At 37.7% G+C, this 19,896-nt stretch overlaps 1 protein-coding gene across 1 annotated transcript in view; it reads right to left on the minus strand.

Annotated features, from left to right (window-relative positions):
* ITGBL1 (integrin subunit beta like 1) overlaps nucleotides 1–19,896 on the minus strand; it is a 194,221-nt gene that overhangs the window by 79,557 nt on the left and 94,768 nt on the right. The window contains exons 5-7 of the mRNA XM_060769571.2: nucleotides 16,894–17,034; nucleotides 12,923–13,063; nucleotides 10,316–10,462 (exon numbers count right to left, since the gene is read on the minus strand). Coding sequence (XP_060625554.2) covers nucleotides 10,316–10,462; nucleotides 12,923–13,063; nucleotides 16,894–17,034 — 429 coding nt within the window. The remainder of the gene's footprint in view (nucleotides 1–10,315; nucleotides 10,463–12,922; nucleotides 13,064–16,893; nucleotides 17,035–19,896) is intronic.

Consider the following 19,896-nt stretch of genomic DNA (forward strand, 5'->3'; position numbering starts at 1 on the left):
GCAATGGTTACTATAATTTCTTTTTAAGATTTTTTTTTTTAAATCAGCAAATTGTTAGAGATGTGATATCATTAATGGCTCCTTAACACATACCTTTTGGAGCTCTCCCATTGTGACCTCATTTAGGTGGATGAAATTAATGGTGCAGTAGTTTAACCACTGGACTATAACTCTGAAGATAAGGTTATGTTCAATCAGACACAATTCAGTCTATTACCTGTGGAACCTGCCTGCCAGGGAGGCAATATTGGCAGTGAAAGCAGGTGGTAGGAAAAATCTCACATGTAAAGGCTTTTGGTCAGGATATCTTTTCTTGGTGAAGATTTGGAAAAAAAATTACAAATATTCTTAAGATCTCTTTCTTAAGAATATTAAGATCTCTGTCTTTAAAATGTGGCTCTTTGATCAAGCATTTGGAGAACTTTTGCAATAGACAGATATAGAATTATGTTTATAGACTATTGGAACAGCCTGAATTATGATTATAGATAGGGTGGTTTAACAATGGTGATATTGGATTAAATGTTTTGATGTATTTTATAATTCTATTTAAAATGCTCATTTAAATTATTGTTTTTAATGGCATTGAATAGCCATCTTGAGTCCCCTCTGTGGTTGAGAAAGGCAGGATAGAAATGTCAGAAATAAATAAATATCTAAGATTCATACACATCTTCAGGGCATCTTTAGTCCTCATAAAATGCTGAAGAACTTACACACAGATACATAATTTTATTAGTATACATGAAGCATCCTCCTAGAAGAATCCTCCATCTTGTGTGACTGTGGAGCAGAACAATCAACTCTCATCTGTATGCTTGCCCACAATGCCCTGCCTCACACACAAAGGAAGAACTGTTTAAAGCTACAGGAAATGCAGTCACTGTTGCCTGTTTTTGGCTTGAAATTATTTAGCCATGTGTGCGCCCTCTATATTATCAGTTTTATACTTGTTTTATTTATGCAATGCTTGTGACATGAAATAAATAAATTAGTATAAATTTAGTATATTATAGCATTAATAACAAATTCAAATATTAAGGTAATAAATAAAATAGATCAGAGTTAGTGTAGCAGCACAGCACACTAATTCTAGATTTTCCAAGAAAATAACATTTTTGGCATAACAATAACAACAACAACAACAATGTCAATGAATCGGAGAGTCCATTTTTGTCACATGATTATTGGTCTTCTAGTATTACCAGCAATGAAACAGCATCAGCAGGGTCACAATGGCATCCCTGTCCAAAATCTCATGCTGCAATCTCCCTATTGCAATAAATCCTAATATATTTGTGTGAACAAAAGGGATTGATGCAGCATTCTCCTCCAGGTTCTAAAGTACCTGCCATCCATCAAAGCTACTGACATACTCTTGGGCTTTGTTCCACTCAATACCCCAATCAAGCAGGAAAGACAACCCACACAAAGAATTCAAAGGGAATCTTAACACACAGCAGTGTCATCTTGCTCTTTGATTAGGTAATGACAATTATGATAATTACAGCAATTTCATGATGGGGAAATATCCCCAAACAGTAAAGCCTGTTACCAAATGTAGAACATCCAATACATGCTTATTCTTTGTATAAGAATTGCTGTAATTTTTCAAAGAACGAACTGCAGTAATTCAAAGAAACATTAACCCAATAAGAAAAATCTTGTGCTATTATACTAAATAGCTTTGAATGCTCTGTTCCTCTGGGCCTGTACCCAATTATAGTTTTTTCTATACTATTGTATGAATGCATCGTATTTGCCACAACCCTGCCATATGTGTGTGTGTATGTGTGTGTATATATATATCCATCTTATATGTGCTGCTTTTTCTAAATTCCTAAACTATAGGCTGGAGACCATGCACATAATTAAGCTAACATTTGGGATGCCTGGGTGATTATGCCTGTTTACACATGAACTATCAGTATTGCAATATATGTTGCAAAATATATGTTGGAAAACGTTTGCAGTTTGAGCATCACTTTGGTGCTTGAGAATAGTGACACCTTTGCTCTTGATTATTTATATACACAATGTACACAGACTTGTTTCATGCACAAAGTGATTAAAACATTGTACAAAATGACCATCCAGCTATTAGTGTAAGATGCATATGAAATTTCGACAAGTTCTGTGTTGCAACTTGGATCGCATCTCCAAGATATCTCATTATATCCATATATGCAAATGCAGGAATTCCAAAATCCAAAAAGGAACTGAAATCCAAAGCATGTGTACTAAGCATCTTGAAGAAAGGATATTCAACTTATATTAGATTACACTGGGATAATTTCTTTCTTTCTTTATTTCAAACATTTATATCCCATCCTTTTCACACACACTCACCCCGATGGGGGGAGGGCTCAGGACAGCTCATAACTGGCAATCATTAGATGCCAAACAAACAGTAGCAATAAAATCACAATTAAAACATCATTTAAAACAACAAATTATAAACATCCATTTAAAAGTTAAACAAATCCAAATCCAGAGTCATAATCCAAGGTATGTTCACTGTCAATGTCAATTGGATAAGTAACACAACCTCTATTATAATCCTATTCAGGCATTTTAGTGGTCAAAAGCAACCTTCTGGCAGAGCCTTGATGGTAACATTGTTTTTGATGAGGTTAGAACAGGGCCCTCATCTCATGTGACCAGCAAAATCCACATTACCAACAAGGCTCTGCAAGACAGCTACTCTCTTGCTGGTGGCACTGGGGTAGGTCTGTTGATGTGTAGACACTGAATCAGGCTGGATCCAGACAATCCAACTGTTCACAACTTTAAAAAAAATGTAATTAATAATACATTCCAGAGCTCCTTGTTCTGGATGAATGATTGGAAGCAGCACCAGCCATATCTTGTGGACTCCTCGCAACACTTGCAAGGTGAATTCACTTTATTTGGCCATGGCTTGGACCATCTTTAAAGCAGTCCAAGCTAAATTGCATTCCTTGCCAAATTGCCAAGTCATAATCCTCACCAGAATGTATGCATGATGAATATCCCTAGCTTTTGTGTAAGTAAGAACCCAGCCAGCTTTATAGAGCAGACGATCCAATCAATGATGATTTTAAGGTAGGCACTGAGAGACGGTTTCAATGGGAACCAGAAAACATAGCATAATGAGAAATTTGATGAAGGCACAAGCCTTATGCTAGAAAGAAAGGGGGGGGGGAGGAAAAGGAAAAACGGCTGCTAATTTATAGCTCCTGCAAGAGATGGGTAGCTGGAGGCGAAAAAAAAAAAACTCCACAAGTAAATGTCAAAACTGGCAAAGCTAAATTTGGCAAACTGTCTATAACCTTTGCTTGACTTCTGGTTATTGTAGACAATATTAGTGAAAGAGCTCATCACATATTAAATGACACACTAGGTCAGATCCAATAGTTCAGGAGTAGCTTTAGCCTTTTCCTGTACAAACACTTCCAAGAGTCAAAGGAATGATATCTCAAATTATCAGCTCCTTCAAAGAGCTTTGCGGCTCATCCCTGAATTCCCATCTGTGATTCCTTTTAGTTAAGAAAGAACCTTCTTTTAAAACTAAAGAACCTTCTTTTCCTTCCTTTATACAAATCAAAAAGAAAAGAATACGTTTTCTTCTCAATTTTTAAAAATCTCTATTTACTTATTTCTCTTCATACTGTCCAACTTAGATCAAAGAGCAGGGATGAAGGATGTATTATACAGAGATATTTGATTTGACCAGCAAGAAAAGTAAGAGCCATCTCTAAGGAACATTTCAGTAAAAATGCAAGATTTGTGTAAAGCAAAAAGGAGGAATTTCATTATAGAAAGCATTCTCTCAACCCCCCCCCCCCCCCCGTTCAAAATGCTACATGAAATTTATCCATTATTAAAAGTAGTTCGCTTGGAATACATTGACCCACTGTAATCTTTCACCTAAATTCAAACACACTAATTGTAGCATGTGTTTTGTAATGATATAGGCACATAGAGATATTTTTTAATCTCTCTTATTGCATACTGATAGCATTGTAGGGTTAAAGCTATAGATGCATATAGTTATGCTAAGAATTATGATACTATGAAAATGCTAAGGATGTCAACCTGTAGATATTTCATTCTTGCACATGAGAACAATACAAACAAGTTTTCTCTTACTAGGCAACATTATGAGGGTTTACACAGTTTTTTGCTAGGATATGCAGTTTAGGGCTATTTTGTTTGTACGAGAACCTTGTTTTTCTCCCAGAATTGGTGGTAAAGGTAAAGGTTTTCCCTTGACATTAAATCCAGTTGTGTCCAACTCTGGGGATTGGTGCTAATCTCCATTTCTAACCTGAAGAGCTGTTATTGTCCATTGACACCTCCAAAGTCATGTGGTCGGCATGACTTCATGGAGTGTCATTACCTTCCCACAGAAGCAGTACGTATTGATATACTCACATTTGCATATTTTTGAAATGCTAGGTTGGCAGAAGCTGGGGCTAACAATGGGAGCTCACGCCGCTCCCCAGATCAGATTCGGTGGATTTTGCATAAAAGACCATTTTTTTGCATAAATCTTTGGAGATGTTTAGCACAAAACTACACCTGATATTCTGTATTAGCCTGTGATATTTGCTACCAAGAGTAACAAATCTGTAAGCTCTCATTTAAGTAAGACTTCATAGTCAAAATCAGAACTATTGCTGCAATCTTAAATGCTATCCAAACCCATCTTAAAAGCCAGCAATCACATTGGGAAAAGACTGGAAACATATCCTTAAACAGGTCACCTTTGCCCAACATGACCACTGGATATAAATGCAAGTTGTTGGGAGCCAAACAAGGAGATGTTACTCAGGCTGGATCTTCACTGCCATATAATCCAGATTATCCACTTTGAACTGGTTTATATGAGTCTACACTGCTATATAATCCAGTTCAAAGCAAATAATTTAGATTTTATATGGCAGTGTAGATGGGGCCAATGTTACACATATGCAACTACAAGCAGCCCCCAATTATGAACAAGATAGATTCTATATGTTTGTTCTTAAATTGAATTTATTTGTAAGTAGGAACATGTACATTTTTAAGTGTAACTCCAGCCATATATGTATGGATGGTTTGGATAGCATAGGGAAGGGTTAACAGCCCTGTGGTTCTTGGTTTGCTGTCTGTGTCCCTGTTCAGAAGATTTCACCTCACTTTCTGTTAAATTTGGTGATAAAGCATCAGTGGAGACCCATTTTCCCCATGATAACTTTCAGCAGTGAATTTCCCTTCTGAGGGTTAGATTTCTCTCACTTCCTATTGCCTCACCCCCGTTTGTAACTATGAGTCATTTGTAAGTTGAATGCTTGTGACTTGGGAACTGACTGACTGTAGTCAAAATAGACTATTGATCCCCCCCCCCCTCACACACACACACACACACAAAAGTACCCACACCAGGTCTATTCACAAAGCCAGGGACAAAAAAGATAGTCAAATATATATTTTAACAGAATATGTCAGTATATCCAGATTCCTTCTGATCAAAGACCTTTGAGAATATTCATTATCTATCCCTAAGCAAGAGACTATTACAGGATCAAAGAGGGGGAAATCACAGTCATTCACCAGGTGGGTCCTAGAATGTACAATCTATTAAGAGCATCTGATTCTTTTTATGAATAATGACACACCAGTGTGAAACTGTAGATTTAAAGTTAAAAAAAATCACAGTGCAAAATGTGTGGCTGAAAGATATGATGAGATAAGAAGGAAAGGCCCACCATGAAAGTGTTCATATGCCACAGGAAGGCAGATGGTTTGGCATGAAAGCCATTTTGCTGTATTGTAAGAAAAGGGCTTTGCAATGCTGATTTATGCAAGCCGTATAAATCCTGGAGGAATGGAAAATATGTAGCAGACTATCCAGCATTATGGCTGATTTCTCTTTAGTACTGCATAGTTACTTTGCTTTTCAGAGAAAGAAGATTAATTATCTGCATAGCAATGCTCTTCCCCAATATGAATGGCAAGGTTTATTTCTTTAAGAAATAGATAAATATCAAATAGAAATGCTAGCAACATGAAATTTAATATTCTGTTGTTAAATATTTCTTATTTTCAAAAACATTCAAGATTGGTCTTGCAAAGTCTGCTATGCTGTGTAAATTAATTGCTTGCCTTAAAGACCACAGTTTCTAAAAATTCAACAGAGCTAATATCAGCAGCTCCACGTTCTCTCTCTTTCTTGAAACAGTAGATGAAACTTAAGCCAATCATCCAGTCACTATAACAAATGGTGGTCATCTAGCAATTTCTTTCTAATCATGATTTATGTTAGCTCACATCAAGTGAGGTTGTGGCCTCTTCATCTATAAAATGTTTTATATCAAAAAAAAGTCTGCAAAACAGAAAAAACTCTAGAGAGATACTTAAATAAGAGCTTTGCAATATCAGAGATTTTTTTAGTATGAGGTTTAAAGTGAATACAGTTTTTTGCTTTATATAGGAACTGTCATTTTGGAAAGGGCTCTATAGTCCAAGTATGCTTGAAATGAAGAACCAAAAGAAGAGAGGGCAGAGGGTTTGAGGGTTCCATCAACAGGGCACACCTGAGCAATAGGCATGTGCAATTTTTTATTTATTTATTTATTTATTTATTTATTTTATTTACTTTGCTTGTATACCGCAGTTTCTCAGCCCGTAGGCGACTCAACGCAGTTCACAACAAGAGCAAAAGGACAATCATAACAATATACAATTTAAAAACCATTAAGAGCATAATATACAAAGTAATGACACATCAATAACAACACATTAACGTCTCGTAACTAGAATCGTGATCCAATTCGTCGTCTATAATTCCGTTCCTATATTCATCGTATTCATTGCACTGTTTATCCGAATGCCTGTTCAAACAGCCAGGTTTTTAGTTTTCTTCGAAACACCATTAACGTAGGAGCTGATCTAATGTCCATGGGAACAGATGTTTTGTATGTCGTAAGGAAATTAGTTAAATCTGTACATCCAAAATGATATCCGACATGCATGCGTGGCCAAAACCAAAAATGTTAGAATCAAAACTTACCCCATACATTTTCATTTGTATTTTGTAAATCTTGGAAGGCTCCCTCCCAAAGTCAGCTTCATCTTCATTTTTCATGGCAAGCAAGCAAAGCAAAACCAAAAAAAGGCTCCCATTCTTTTGTAAATTAATTGCCTCTCACCATTAGGAGTGGGAGAGAAGAGAGTAGAGTTAGCTGGGAAAACCACAGAACGCTTGGAAATGCAGTTTGGGAAGGGAGGATCCCAATGCCAGAGAATCCAAAAGGCCCTGCCCTAAACTATATTTCCAGAATACATCACCATCAGAAAGCGCTAGAAATTTGCCCCTCTGTAGCCATCTGTCAGAGTTCCAATAAATGCGGGAGGGACATCATGCTATAGCACATTTTGATATAGTGTTGCTGACTCCTCACCAATTTAACATAGTGTGTGCCAGAAAAACAAAGTTTCTGGAGTGAAAAACTACTTTCAATATAAGGACTACATCATTAAACAGAAAATAACACTTTCAAACTAGGAATGCATTTTCTTTATTATTATATTATTCAATGGTCATCTGTTGGGTTTGTTTGTAAGTTATGTCATTTCTTAATTGGTTCTATCATAGAAATGTGGAGCAAGTTTATTAAACTACAAAAACTTTTTTTTGTGAGAGGGACATTGTGTTGTAGCACATTTTGCTATCTTGTTGAATCTCCATCAATTTAACATAGTTTGTGCCACAACTACTTTCAATGTAAGGACTACATCATTAAACAGAAAAAAATATTTTCAAACTAGGAACGTATTTTCTTTATTATTAAAAAATATTGTTTATAAAAACTTTGAAAATTCCCCATAAATCCGTGGATAAGTGAAATGTTCTGATACTTGGTGGGCTAAGAGTGGTAAATGTGTTCTAACATTGTAGCAAGTTTCACCCCAATAGCTGTAAAAATGAGAAAGGAGAAAGGAGAAAGGAACCCCTGAAGATTCCCCAATTGTCGCAAATTAATTATGTGCAATTACTATAATGAAATAGTAACAATATTTCATTACTCTCATTATAGTAACAAATTTTTCACTAACAATACTTTAGAAACACTTTAGAAATGAAGTGCCAGCAAACCCCCCACCCCAGTTTTATAATGACTTTTGAACATTTTTAAATAGATCGCACATGCCTTTTGGACAGAATATTGTCATCGAATAGACCCCACCTTATCATGGCCTGTCTTAATAGGAAGATATATATTTTATTTCTGTGTTAGTTACAGTAGTTGTTTCTAAAATTGCACCAGTATTTTGAGTTAGAAATTACAAAAATGAATGAAATCAATGTGCTCTTTTATGGTGTCAAATCCCCACCCCTTTTTGAGTGGCGGCTATTGGTAAGTGTCATCTTAGCAACATGTCTTGACAGGGAAGAGTAAAGAAGATAGAAAATGCATTCAGTGCAATAACATGGCTATAATTCATAAACAGACATACTGAGAACAGTTTATCCAGACAAAATTGTTATTGTCAGAAATTAATACTTTTAATGCCATTTCCATCAATATAAAATTATATCACCAATGAAGGATATAATTCAGCACACAGTTAAAATGCATTGAAATATAGAGCAAAATGAAAAATTTCAGCATATTTAAGATTTGTGTTCTATTTTTATTTAATAAAAGTATATTTGTATTGGCTTATGGGCAAGTTTGCTAGTTAGAAATATGGGCACAATAAAGAAAAAGTAAGCCATGAGTAAGGGTTAATCCACTTGAAATATTAAATATATATCATGAAATATATCTATTTCTTAATTTCAAGGACATACAGGATAGAAACCCCATCCATACGTCACACATCACTCATGAATTGTACATAGTTCCCTACAATTTCATCCCAAGGATCCTAACTATCTCTGAACATGTTGGTATGATGGCATGTCTCTCAAAAAAAGTCCAATTTTACATTAAGTTAGCAGCTATGCCAACAAATCTGGTTCAGTCAGAAAGAAATACAACTGAAAAAGAATACATTCACATTAAAACAAGGTATGTGGCACTCACCATGTTATAAAGCAAATTAGCACCCCAGGGGTACTCCTGGGTGTGCTATTTGGCTTCAGAACAAGGTGTGCAGACTCTAGGTACCTTGTTTTAAAGGAGAATTGCTTGTTTTCAAAGACTCTTTCCTCCATTGCTGTTGTACCATATTTCAGCAACATTGAATTAGAGTACATGTGGTATAGCTTGATTAAGGGTGGCAATAAAACCTCTGGTGTTGTAAGGTTGCTCATTTCTGCTCTAAACTGAAATAGAAGCAAAACAGGAGTAAAAAGCCCAAATTCTCAACTAATAAATTTAAGAATAAAGGTGTGTGAGGAAGGTGTGAGCCCATTTTTTCATACACAGTAGTTCTAATCCAGAACAACCTTTGTACTGGAATCGTGAAGCCAGAGCTACCAAGTACATATGGCGAACAACAGTATTCCCATCCAAAAAAAAAAAAAAACCAAAAACATATACAGACAGGACCTGAGTTGCAAACATCTAACTTCAGAACAAACCTACAGAACCTATCTTGTTTGTATATACTCTGCATAAAGTAAACAAACAGTAGCACTTTCCTATCATGGCATAGCTCAGACCAAAGCTTACTCTGCCATTTCAAATTGGAAATGGACATAGTACAACACAGATATATTTAATATATACTAAAAACCACTAAAATACCAGCTTTACTCAGAGTTCAGAAAATTACTTTTAAGAAAAATGAATACAATGACATGCTAGAATCATCCATAACTGGGCTGCAGTAGAATGATGCTCTGGGGTCCAGTTATGGATGGCTCAGTGTGTCATCATATTCATTCTTTTTAGAAGTAACTTTCTAAGCTATACTTTTAACTTCAAAAACAGAAATATAAAAGATGGCCAGAATCATGGGACCTAATCATTTTCAGATGAATTGTAGTTGGAGAATCAGTTTTGCCGATTAAGCACCCTTAATACCCAAGAAATCACATGAGACCACAGCTGATCTTCAGTTCTACAAGTAGCAGACCTGAGGGATTACAGCAGGCAACAGATTTTTCAAAAGTGTCATAAAATATGTGCTTGTTCCTCTGGTTTCTTTGCCTTCTAGTTAGAATTAACCAATCTTCCAGCAGTGCTTAGAGCTGCTCTTTGAGCATAATCTAAAACTAAATTTGACATTAATGTAAACCCATTTACATGCTTGGTGAAACTGAATTGTCTCCAAGGAGGAATTCAGTTATGTTGTAATCATACTGGGAGGGGGGGGGGGATCAGAGCAAACCACCTACCTCTTCCAGAGCAAGGTAAATGTGAGGTCCCTTGACATTTCCTGATGCTCTCTTCTGCTGACATGGAGCATGACAACGGATGCTCACACTTCTTCCCTGTCCACCTTGGTTTGCAGTCACATCTCCCACAGTTACATTGACCATGGCCTTAACAAAATGAAATATATATATATATATATTGACTCCATCTATATGTCACACTGTTGTACAGCTATGGTTCTCAACATTTTACCCTCCAGGTGTTTTGGATTTCAGTTCCAAGAAGCCCAAGTCAATATGACCAATGGTCAAGTCATCTGGAAGTTGAAATCCAAAGCTTGCCAAAGATCAAAGGTTCAAAGTTACTGTCAAAGGTTGAAAGTCTCCTTCAGGCTTTGTTTAAACACTACTGGGAGTAGTGATACCTCCATGGTTTCTTCTAATAGTGGGTATATTTCCCACCATATGTTTACACTGGACATGGGTCAGGCCTACTATAAAGCAGAATGAGCCATTGTACATAATTGGGGGAGGGGGGCAAGAAAGGAAAGCAAAATTTGGGAAGCACAAAGCTTTTCACACAAAGGTTCTTGGATTGTGCCCCCTCTGACAGCCTCCTACTTTGTATGAAGAGTAAAACACTCTCTATTCAGCACTGGTGAACATAGCAATATAAAGAATTTTCAAATAATTTATCATCAAGGCACCATGTTGGTAAAATGTTTTGTGCAAAACTATGCTATTTTTGGTACAAACACTTAAGCTTTATGTGTACTTTTCATGTTGCAGAAACTATGTCTAAACTTTCATAATTTCACTGAACTGGGAGAAAATATTTGAAAATCTTCATCCTGTATGGGAGAATGAATAAAACAAAAATTCACATCCCTAGATGAATTGCTTCTTTATTATATACACCAACTTCCTTATTACATTGAGTGCATAGGAAGAAAATGGTGTTCTGCGATCATGTTTTATTTTGTTGTTTTGCCTCAACAAAATATATTGGGCCAATGCTGGGCTGGCAACCTAACCATGTACTATATTGCACATTTTCCTTATGTCCTGGGATTACCGATGGAGTAGAAATGAAGGGAGGAGGCAAATACTCCAAAACGATGTGAATGACCCTATTCTGATATTTCAACAAATATTCCTAAAATAAGTTGCCCTGTATTCCATAATGGAAAAGAGGAAAAGTATACATGTACCAAATAAAACAATACATGAAAATGAAAAAGGAAAAGGAAAAGTAGGACTCCAGAAAACCAGGGTTCAAAACTCCCATCAGCCATGTAAACCCACTGGTCAAACTATCTCAGTCTCAGAGGAAGGCAATGGCAATTCTCCTCTGCACAAACATTACATATGCCCTTATGTTTGTTGTAGAGTTACCATAAGCCAGAAATGACTTGAAGGCATGCAATAACAAAATAAAATAAGCAATCCTATATCCTTTTCCCACTGCCGATATATACAGTTTGTAGAATTTTCACACTGTGTTGCTTCATAGGGAATAAGAACAGATCGGATCATTATGAAGGAAATCAGATAATCATGTAGCTTGTTCATAAACATGTTTTGCATTCATTTCCTTAACACCACTAGCACTCGTGTTTGAAAAACAAAGGTAATTATTGCAAGGCAAAATCCTCTTCCCTGCTGGGGAAATTTGTTAAGAACTATCCTGTTACACTCTAACTGATAAAACTATTTTAAAGAAGACGCTCATTCAGCTAGATGAGTGACTATAAATTGAAATTTCTAGAAAAATTGGAATCTCAGGTCTCCCAGCTCTTGGTGAACAAAGTCTTTAAATTAATCCTTCGATTTCATGCAGCTACAGACAAGCCCTTATCTTCAAAGTGATATTATGGTTCCCAACTGGTTAATGTACACATGGAATAAGAGCTCCCAACATGTGGAATGAATGATCAACTTGGCTAGGGTGAAAGCCTAAGCAATGTTTTCATGGCTTCAACTGGTATACCAGATTATAATTAAGGTTCATCATATGTTTCCTAACAGTTTCAGTCATTAAAAAGAGGGACAAGACTGCTAAAACAATACATTGATGGGACCTAGAGCAAATCAGCCAGAACTCTCCCTAGATGATGATTAAACTAAGGTTGTCATACTTTTGCCATAACACACAAGCAAAAGACAATAATATTTGGTTAGATTGAGAGCAGTAGAAAAAGAGGAAGACCACATTCCAGTTGGATAGACTCAAGCACAGAAACAACAGCCCTAAGTCTACAAAATCTGTGAAGGGCTATTGAGGATAGGGTAGCTTAGCAGTTTCCCATTCATGAGATTGCCATGTCAGAGTTGCTTTGAAGGTAGTTAACAGCAAGAAATAATAGTTCAAATCTGAAAGGGAGGAGATTCTACATTTTGTATAAAACTCTAGTGTCTCCTGAAAAATATGTGCTGCATAACTTGGAGGTCACTCTACTGTTAGATGGCAGGAATTTATAATAAAGTCTGTACAACCATGAGGGTGGCATTTCATGGGGTAAAATATGCCAACAGTCAACAACCTGCTGTCTTAGAGAGGTGAATAGCCACCTTTTATTCTTGATTTATAGCCATGTAAAATTCTTTCCTTTAAAATATTTCCCTTACCTGAACAAAAATCATCTGAGTATCTGTCATATAGGGCTTTGCAGTTTCGTTCATCACACTCACAGGTGTCTCCATGAATATCTCCCCAATCTCCAGTTGGGTCAACATCATGACATGTGCATTCTCCACAAATGCAGGTGCCTAAAGTGGGAAGAAGTGATATTAACATTAACAGTGACAGATCAATAAATTGTGATAGACATAATTAAGAAAAAGAAACAATATTACCTGATACATTTCTTCTGAGCATAACACAAGCATAAAGATATCGTTTTTGCACACTAATTTATCACTAATGACACTGCTATTTTTACTGTAATGGATATTATTTACTCATTGACTAGAAATTGTAGCATTGTATTATAATATATTAACCTAAAAACAATTCTGGTTTCAAGGAGCATAGACCTACTGACACAGTGGAAACTTAGTGAGTCAACGTAAGCTCACTAGTTCAGTCAGTCTGCTCCAGCTGGGACTAACAAATGGATTAAAGTCAGCAGCAAAACAAAGTAGATGTTACCTATGAAAACATCTACATTTATCTTCAGATGTGACAGTGCAAATGTTTCTCAAAAAAAAAAAAAAACCCCAGAGTACTTTACCTGCCCTTACACAGGACAAAAATGACTCAAATCTCAAAGGATATGGAATTATCATTACGTGACTTAGGCTGTCTTTGTCCACAGTCCCTGCATGGTCAGGAAGGGGTGGGAATTTTATCTACACCAACCATCACCCATGAGCACCTTGAATACCAGCTTAATTTTTTTGGCAGAACTGTGTAGTTTGAACTATAGATTTAATCCTTTTTTTGTATTTTAATGTTTTTATGTTTCATGACCTGGAAGATCTTATTTTTTAATTCTATTTTTGTTTTTGATGCATTTGTCCTGTTTTTAATTTGTATTGCTGTTAGCTGTATTTTGGTTTTTGATGCATTTTCATTGCACATTAAAATTAACCAACAAATCAGCCAACACACAAAAGATTCCATTCAATAGAATGAATGGTAAATCATGATAAATTAGACAAAGTATCCCACCATTACAGTCTGGTCTAAAGTTCTTTCGGGTATCACTTATTATCACATGTATAGAATGCTGTTTCTATGACTACAGATGCTTGTTTATTTTGTTTACAAAGACTGTCAAGTTATATGAAATTAGCTTCTATTATTTCTCTGCTTCTACCATGTATCCAATTGACCTGTAATTAAAAGGAGAGGTTTTTCCCCTCTCTCTAAATGCAATCAGGATAATTAGATGCTTCTAGTTTAGCTGCTATGCACAAAGAGATAGGTCTTTGCAGTTTGTACCTTTGCTTTACCATAATAGGTCTGGACCTCAACCAGAAGAATAAAAGTAGATATTTTAAAATATTTGCTTAGTGAGCATAGGCCTCTCGGCTTATCAATACTAACCCATTTATGACATTTTGTTCCTTCTAAAGAGTATCAAACTGAAGTTTGATTCAATTTTAAAATGAGCACACAAGTTTTAATTTGAAATTTCTGGCAAAGGATATCACATATATGCAGAGAGAATTCTGAAAAACATCCAATATTTTTCAGCAACATTGACTAGTTGGCTCACAGTGAATTGTTCCATGGCATTCCATGGAATGTTCCACTGGCAAGGAAGAGATTGCAAACAGGGCTCTGGCAGCAGCCTCCTCAAGCACAGGTAAGGAAGGAAAAGTCCAACACTGGACAATGGAGGAGCTAGGAAGGGAGGCTTTGAATCCTTCCTTCCTTGGCTAGGATTGAGGATGCTGCTGTCAGAGCCTCATTTGCATGTCCAGGCAACAGGAGGGGGTAGCTAAATTGAAACAAGGGGACTGCAAACAGGGTTTTGGAAGAGCATCCTCCTCAAGCCCAGGCAAGGAAGGAAGGATCCAATGCCTTCCCACCCCCTATATTTGCCCAGCTGCCTGTGCTTGCAAGGAGGGAAGGATCCAACATCAGGGACAGGAATGACAATGTTGGATCCTTCCTTCCTTGCCTGGGTTTGAAGTTGCTGCTGTCAGAGCCCCATTTCCAAGCCCAGGTGGTGGGGAGCTAGGTTACAATGAGAAAAAGGCAAATAGGGCTCTGGCAGCCTCTTCAAGACGAAGGAAGGAAGGAAGGATCTAACATTGGGCAAAGGGAGGGGGTTGTATCATTCATCCTTTATCTGCTTTTGTAGCAAGGAAGGAAGCCCAGTTTGCAGGCCAGATTGCAAGAAGGAGGCAGCTGAAGCCCACATGTCAGTAGTTTTCTCATCTCCCTTTAGTTGGGCCAGTGGGACTCTCAGCCTGAGTGCTAACAGGAGCCAGGGTTCTCTTTGGGATGAAGGAGGAGGGGAGGACCAGCAGAGGAATAAGAATGTGTGCGTTGTGGGGGGGGGGGGGGGGGGAGTTCTATATTCTGGGTTCCTATCCTCAACAGCCAGGCAGCATCAACTCATGTTTTCTTTGAAGTCATCTTGAAAGACACCCACAGATAACTTTTCTGGTTCTTTCGGTCTATCTGTAGTCCATGGATCACTGGTTAAGAACTACTAGTGTACAGTATGGCAGGAAACATAATAAACAGCTTTATTGGGAGAATTCTTGAGCCTGGGGAGCTGATTAATATAGAATGCATTTATTTTAGGAAGAACAATGTTTGCTGATTGATATTGGCTGGCAAAGGGGAAGGTCTTATTGAAGGAACAATGGATAGTTATTCCTGGAGGATGGGTTTGGGTTTTGTCAGAGAAGAGTTCATGGTGTTGTGTGTCAAAACATTCCTGGCACATATCTACATTCCAGATCCTAAGCTGCTCCAGGGTCTTGGCTACATTTTCTTTTGAATTCATTAGGTGATGGGAAAAGCAGGGAGGGAACTGTTAGTGCTGCTCAGTTTAGGGTCTTTTTCTGGCTTTCTAAGCTTAGTGGGGCAACTATGGGTCATTCCTGAACCTCAACACTTTTGGGGGTCCCAGCCTCAGAAAACATACACACAAATACAGAGGATGCATTTGCACAATAAACTAGAGCAGAGTTTCTCAAACGGTGCTTCTCCAGGTGTTTTAGACTTCAGTTCCCAGGAATCCCACCAGCTTACCAGCTGTTAGGAATTGTGGAAGCGGAAGTACAAAATATCTGAAGGTGCACAGTTTGAGAAACTTTGAACTAGAGATTTGTAGGAAATCTGGCCATGAGCAAGCAGTGTTTTTCCAACATGAAACAGTGAGTGGTTAAACATCTCATGGATCACCATTCTTTAGTTAGTTTGTTTTCTCTTCCCAACAAACCAGTGTCTGAATCCAGGAGCTTCACTGCCTGAAAATGTAATAAGTGAATCTCCATGTTGTACGCAATGCAAGCAAGTAAATCAGTATACTCCTTATTCCTGAAAAACCAAGGTTCCTGCTGAAACACATATTTCACAGATACTTCTTACTACTTCATCAGGAGCCATTTGCAGCATTCTAGGACACTAATGCCCCAGTTGAGCTATGGAGCTCCACGCCACCCATCAGACAATGCAGGCTCACTTCCAGTGGGGCTCCATGGCTCATCTGGGTGCAAGCATCCTGCGATGCATGCTGGAAATGCGGGAAGCTTCCAATGTTCTGTTAAAAACTACAGGGTCAGCATATGGGGAAGCCACAAGGTGATAGGGAAGCATCACCGTGGGTGATGTGATCCATGTGATGAGATTCTTAGATACAACAGGTGACAAGTGATTCCCTGTATTTCATTAATTTAATATCTTCCAAATTGCCCTGGAAACACTGGTGAGTGGTATAAAAATCAGTAACTATGTAAATAAATTGACACAAGATTGGAGCTTCAATATATACCATCCTTTCCCAATGATATGTAAAATGAGTTTTCATCATACTATGTAACATCACAACTTTGCAAAAGGTTAATTTTATAAAAATAAACTTAATCCAACTTCAAGAGATCCAGTTGTGTAGAGCAACACCAGAAAGACACACCTCTGTTGCTGCAGATTTTGCCATCTGGAGAAGTACACCTCTTCTTGATCTCCCACGGGGTGATGTCACATTGGAGTTCACATTTATCGCCATGCCAACCAGCCTCACAGTAACAGTTTCCACAGTAACACTTGCCATGGCCTTAACCCAAAACAAAATGTTGACAGTGAGGATAAATTGTCATTATTTTATATATATATATATATATATATATATATATATATATATATATATATATATATATCAGTGTTCTGTTCATTTCTGAAGATAATTTTTGAGTGTGAGTTCAGGTGATTAACAGCAATGATAACAATTTATTTTATTCTGTCCAGAAGACAAACTAGCTAAAACCAAAAACTAATTTTAATTGTTTTCTACCCTATTTTCTGGAATTGCTGAATTAACCTATATCTCTCATATCTCCCTTATATTCTTCTGGAATTCATAGTTCACCTCATCGCATATGGTTATGAATCTTCTAGCAACAGCCAACCTGTGTCTAACTGGCACGGCTGATTCATACTGAAAGAAAAACATTTTAGCTTGCCATTATGAACATTTCACAGCATTTTGACCAAGACACAAAACCTAAATACTAGCCAAGAGAATGTAAAGCAGTTGTTGGTATTCTTGATCAGCTTATTCTTTCATAAAAATACAGTCAAGGCCAATAGTGTGTAGAGGAGTGGGACATGGTATGTTCTCTCCAATAACATAACTCCATCAGCAACTTTCATCTGGACAATGGACTTTATATCAAAGTCTGGACAATTATTAATATATATATATATATATATATATATATATATATATACATACATACACCCCTCGATGGATTGTCACCTTGTCATGGTGAGGGGACATGTGTGCTGCAGTAAACCTGTGAGCAAAGCTTTCAGAAGTCCAGTGTGGTATTCAGCCATGTCATACCGCAGACATTAGGGCCGCGGTACCACAGTGAATTAAACTGCTAGCTGCAGGAAATCTGCTGACCGGAAGGTCGGCAGTTCAAAGCCACGGGTTGGTGTGAGCTTTTGAATGCCAGCTCTAGCCTCTGCCAACCTAGCAGTTTGAAAGCATGCAATGTGAGTAGATCAATAGGTACCACCTCAGTGGGAAGGTAAAATGGTGCCCCATGCAGACATGCAGGCAACACAATTGGAGATGTTTATGGAAAACAGGCTCCTCGGCATGGAAAAATGGAACAAGAGCACCTCCCTGTGGCCAGAGTTGAGCATTGCCTCCAGACACCAAAGATGGAAAAAGGAGAAGGCCTTTACCTTTGTCTGTGTTGTATGTTGTTGTTCACTGTGTGTAAAAGGCATTTAATGTTTGCCTCATATGTGTATATTGTAATCCGCTCTGAGTCCCTCCAGGGAGATAAAGTGGAATATAAATAAAGCATATTAAGTGTATTATTAAAGGGGATCTTACCTTCTATCTCAACCTTCTTCTTTTCCTCTTTCTAACCAATTTTCCTCATTGTTCCTCCCTTATTCAATAGCTTCCTCTCTTTCCATACACCTCCTTATCTTAATAATACTTTTTTCAAGTCTTTCTCACACCAGTGTTTGTTCTTTCATTCTTCTCCTCTAAAATCCTCTGCCTTCAAATTATATGAATCAATTTATGTCTGACTTTCCCCTCTCAATCTTCCAAAATCCCTCTATTTCCATTGCTATGTCTTACCAAAGACCACAGACCTACTTATCCACAGAAAATATTAGGTACTACTTTCTTATACAAAACCTACTTTGCTAGTCATCATTGTGCTCTTAAGACTCTTAAGCCACCCCATACTAGTTGGAATGCTGATGGAAATTCCATCATCTCACAGTCACTCTGCTATTTGCTGGCCACTGAAAAAGTGAGAAAATAATATTGATTTCTCTTAATTCTGAGGGAATTCCACAAAAAATTAATAGAGCAACAACATTTCTTGAAATCAAAATTATTTGATATATTGCAGTCCAGTGAAGTTCAAACCGTGTTTTATGGGTCCACACTGACCACATAATCATCATCATCATCATTTAATTACTTATTAATCACCCTCCATCCAAGATGCTCTAGGCAATTTACAAACTAAAAAGGATAAAAATACATACATACAGATATTGATAAAATTAACATAGATCAAAAGCAAAGAGCCAGGTCTTAAGTGCTAGGGTAAAAGGCCCTAACTTATGCATGGCTCTCATATAGGCCGGCAAGGAATTCCATAAGGCAGGGGCAGAAATAGAAAAAGCTCTGAGTCTGGTCCTTTGCACTTTTCTAGGACCCGGTATATAAAGTAAGTCACGTTGGGATGGTCGTTGCGACCTCCGATGATTGGAGAATGAGAGACGGTCCCTAAGATACGATGGACCCTGACCATGGTAATCAGTTGGAAGCCAATGCAAATGCCGCAACACTGGTGTTATATGGCATTTCATAGGTGTTCTTGTGAGTAGCCTGGCTGCCGCATTCTGAACAATATGGAGTTTTTGGGTTGTAGACATCGGAAGGCGTTGCAATAGTCCAGCCTAGACGTAACCGTGGTATGGATTACTGTTGCCAGAGCCTCATCAGATAGGTAGGGTGCCAATTGCCTCGCTTGTTGTAGATGGAAAAAGGCCTGTTTGCTGGCAGCAGCGACCTGAGCTTCCATTGTCAGCTGTGAATCCAAAACAACACCCAAGCTCTTAACGGTAGGCGAAGGAGATAGGGCAGCACCATTGAAGGTGGGTAGCAAATGGGTCAGACCAATCGAGCGGCCATGCCAGAGAATCTCAGTCTTCGCCGGGTTCACCTTCAGTCTACTAGCACATAGCCAGTTCGACAGAGCCTCCAGACATAAGGTGAAATTGTCTGGTATTCACGTTGCTCCAGGCTCCAAACGCAGAAGGAGTTGGGTGTCATCCGCATATTGATAGCAGTCTAGGCCGAAACTCTGAGCCAAACTAGTAAGAGGTCTAACATAGATGTTGAAGAGAAGAGGGGAGAGAATTGCACCTTGGGGTA

Source organism: Anolis sagrei, chromosome 3, assembly GCF_037176765.1.
Source record: "Anolis sagrei isolate rAnoSag1 chromosome 3, rAnoSag1.mat, whole genome shotgun sequence".
Lineage (NCBI taxonomy): Eukaryota > Metazoa > Chordata > Lepidosauria > Squamata > Dactyloidae > Anolis > Anolis sagrei.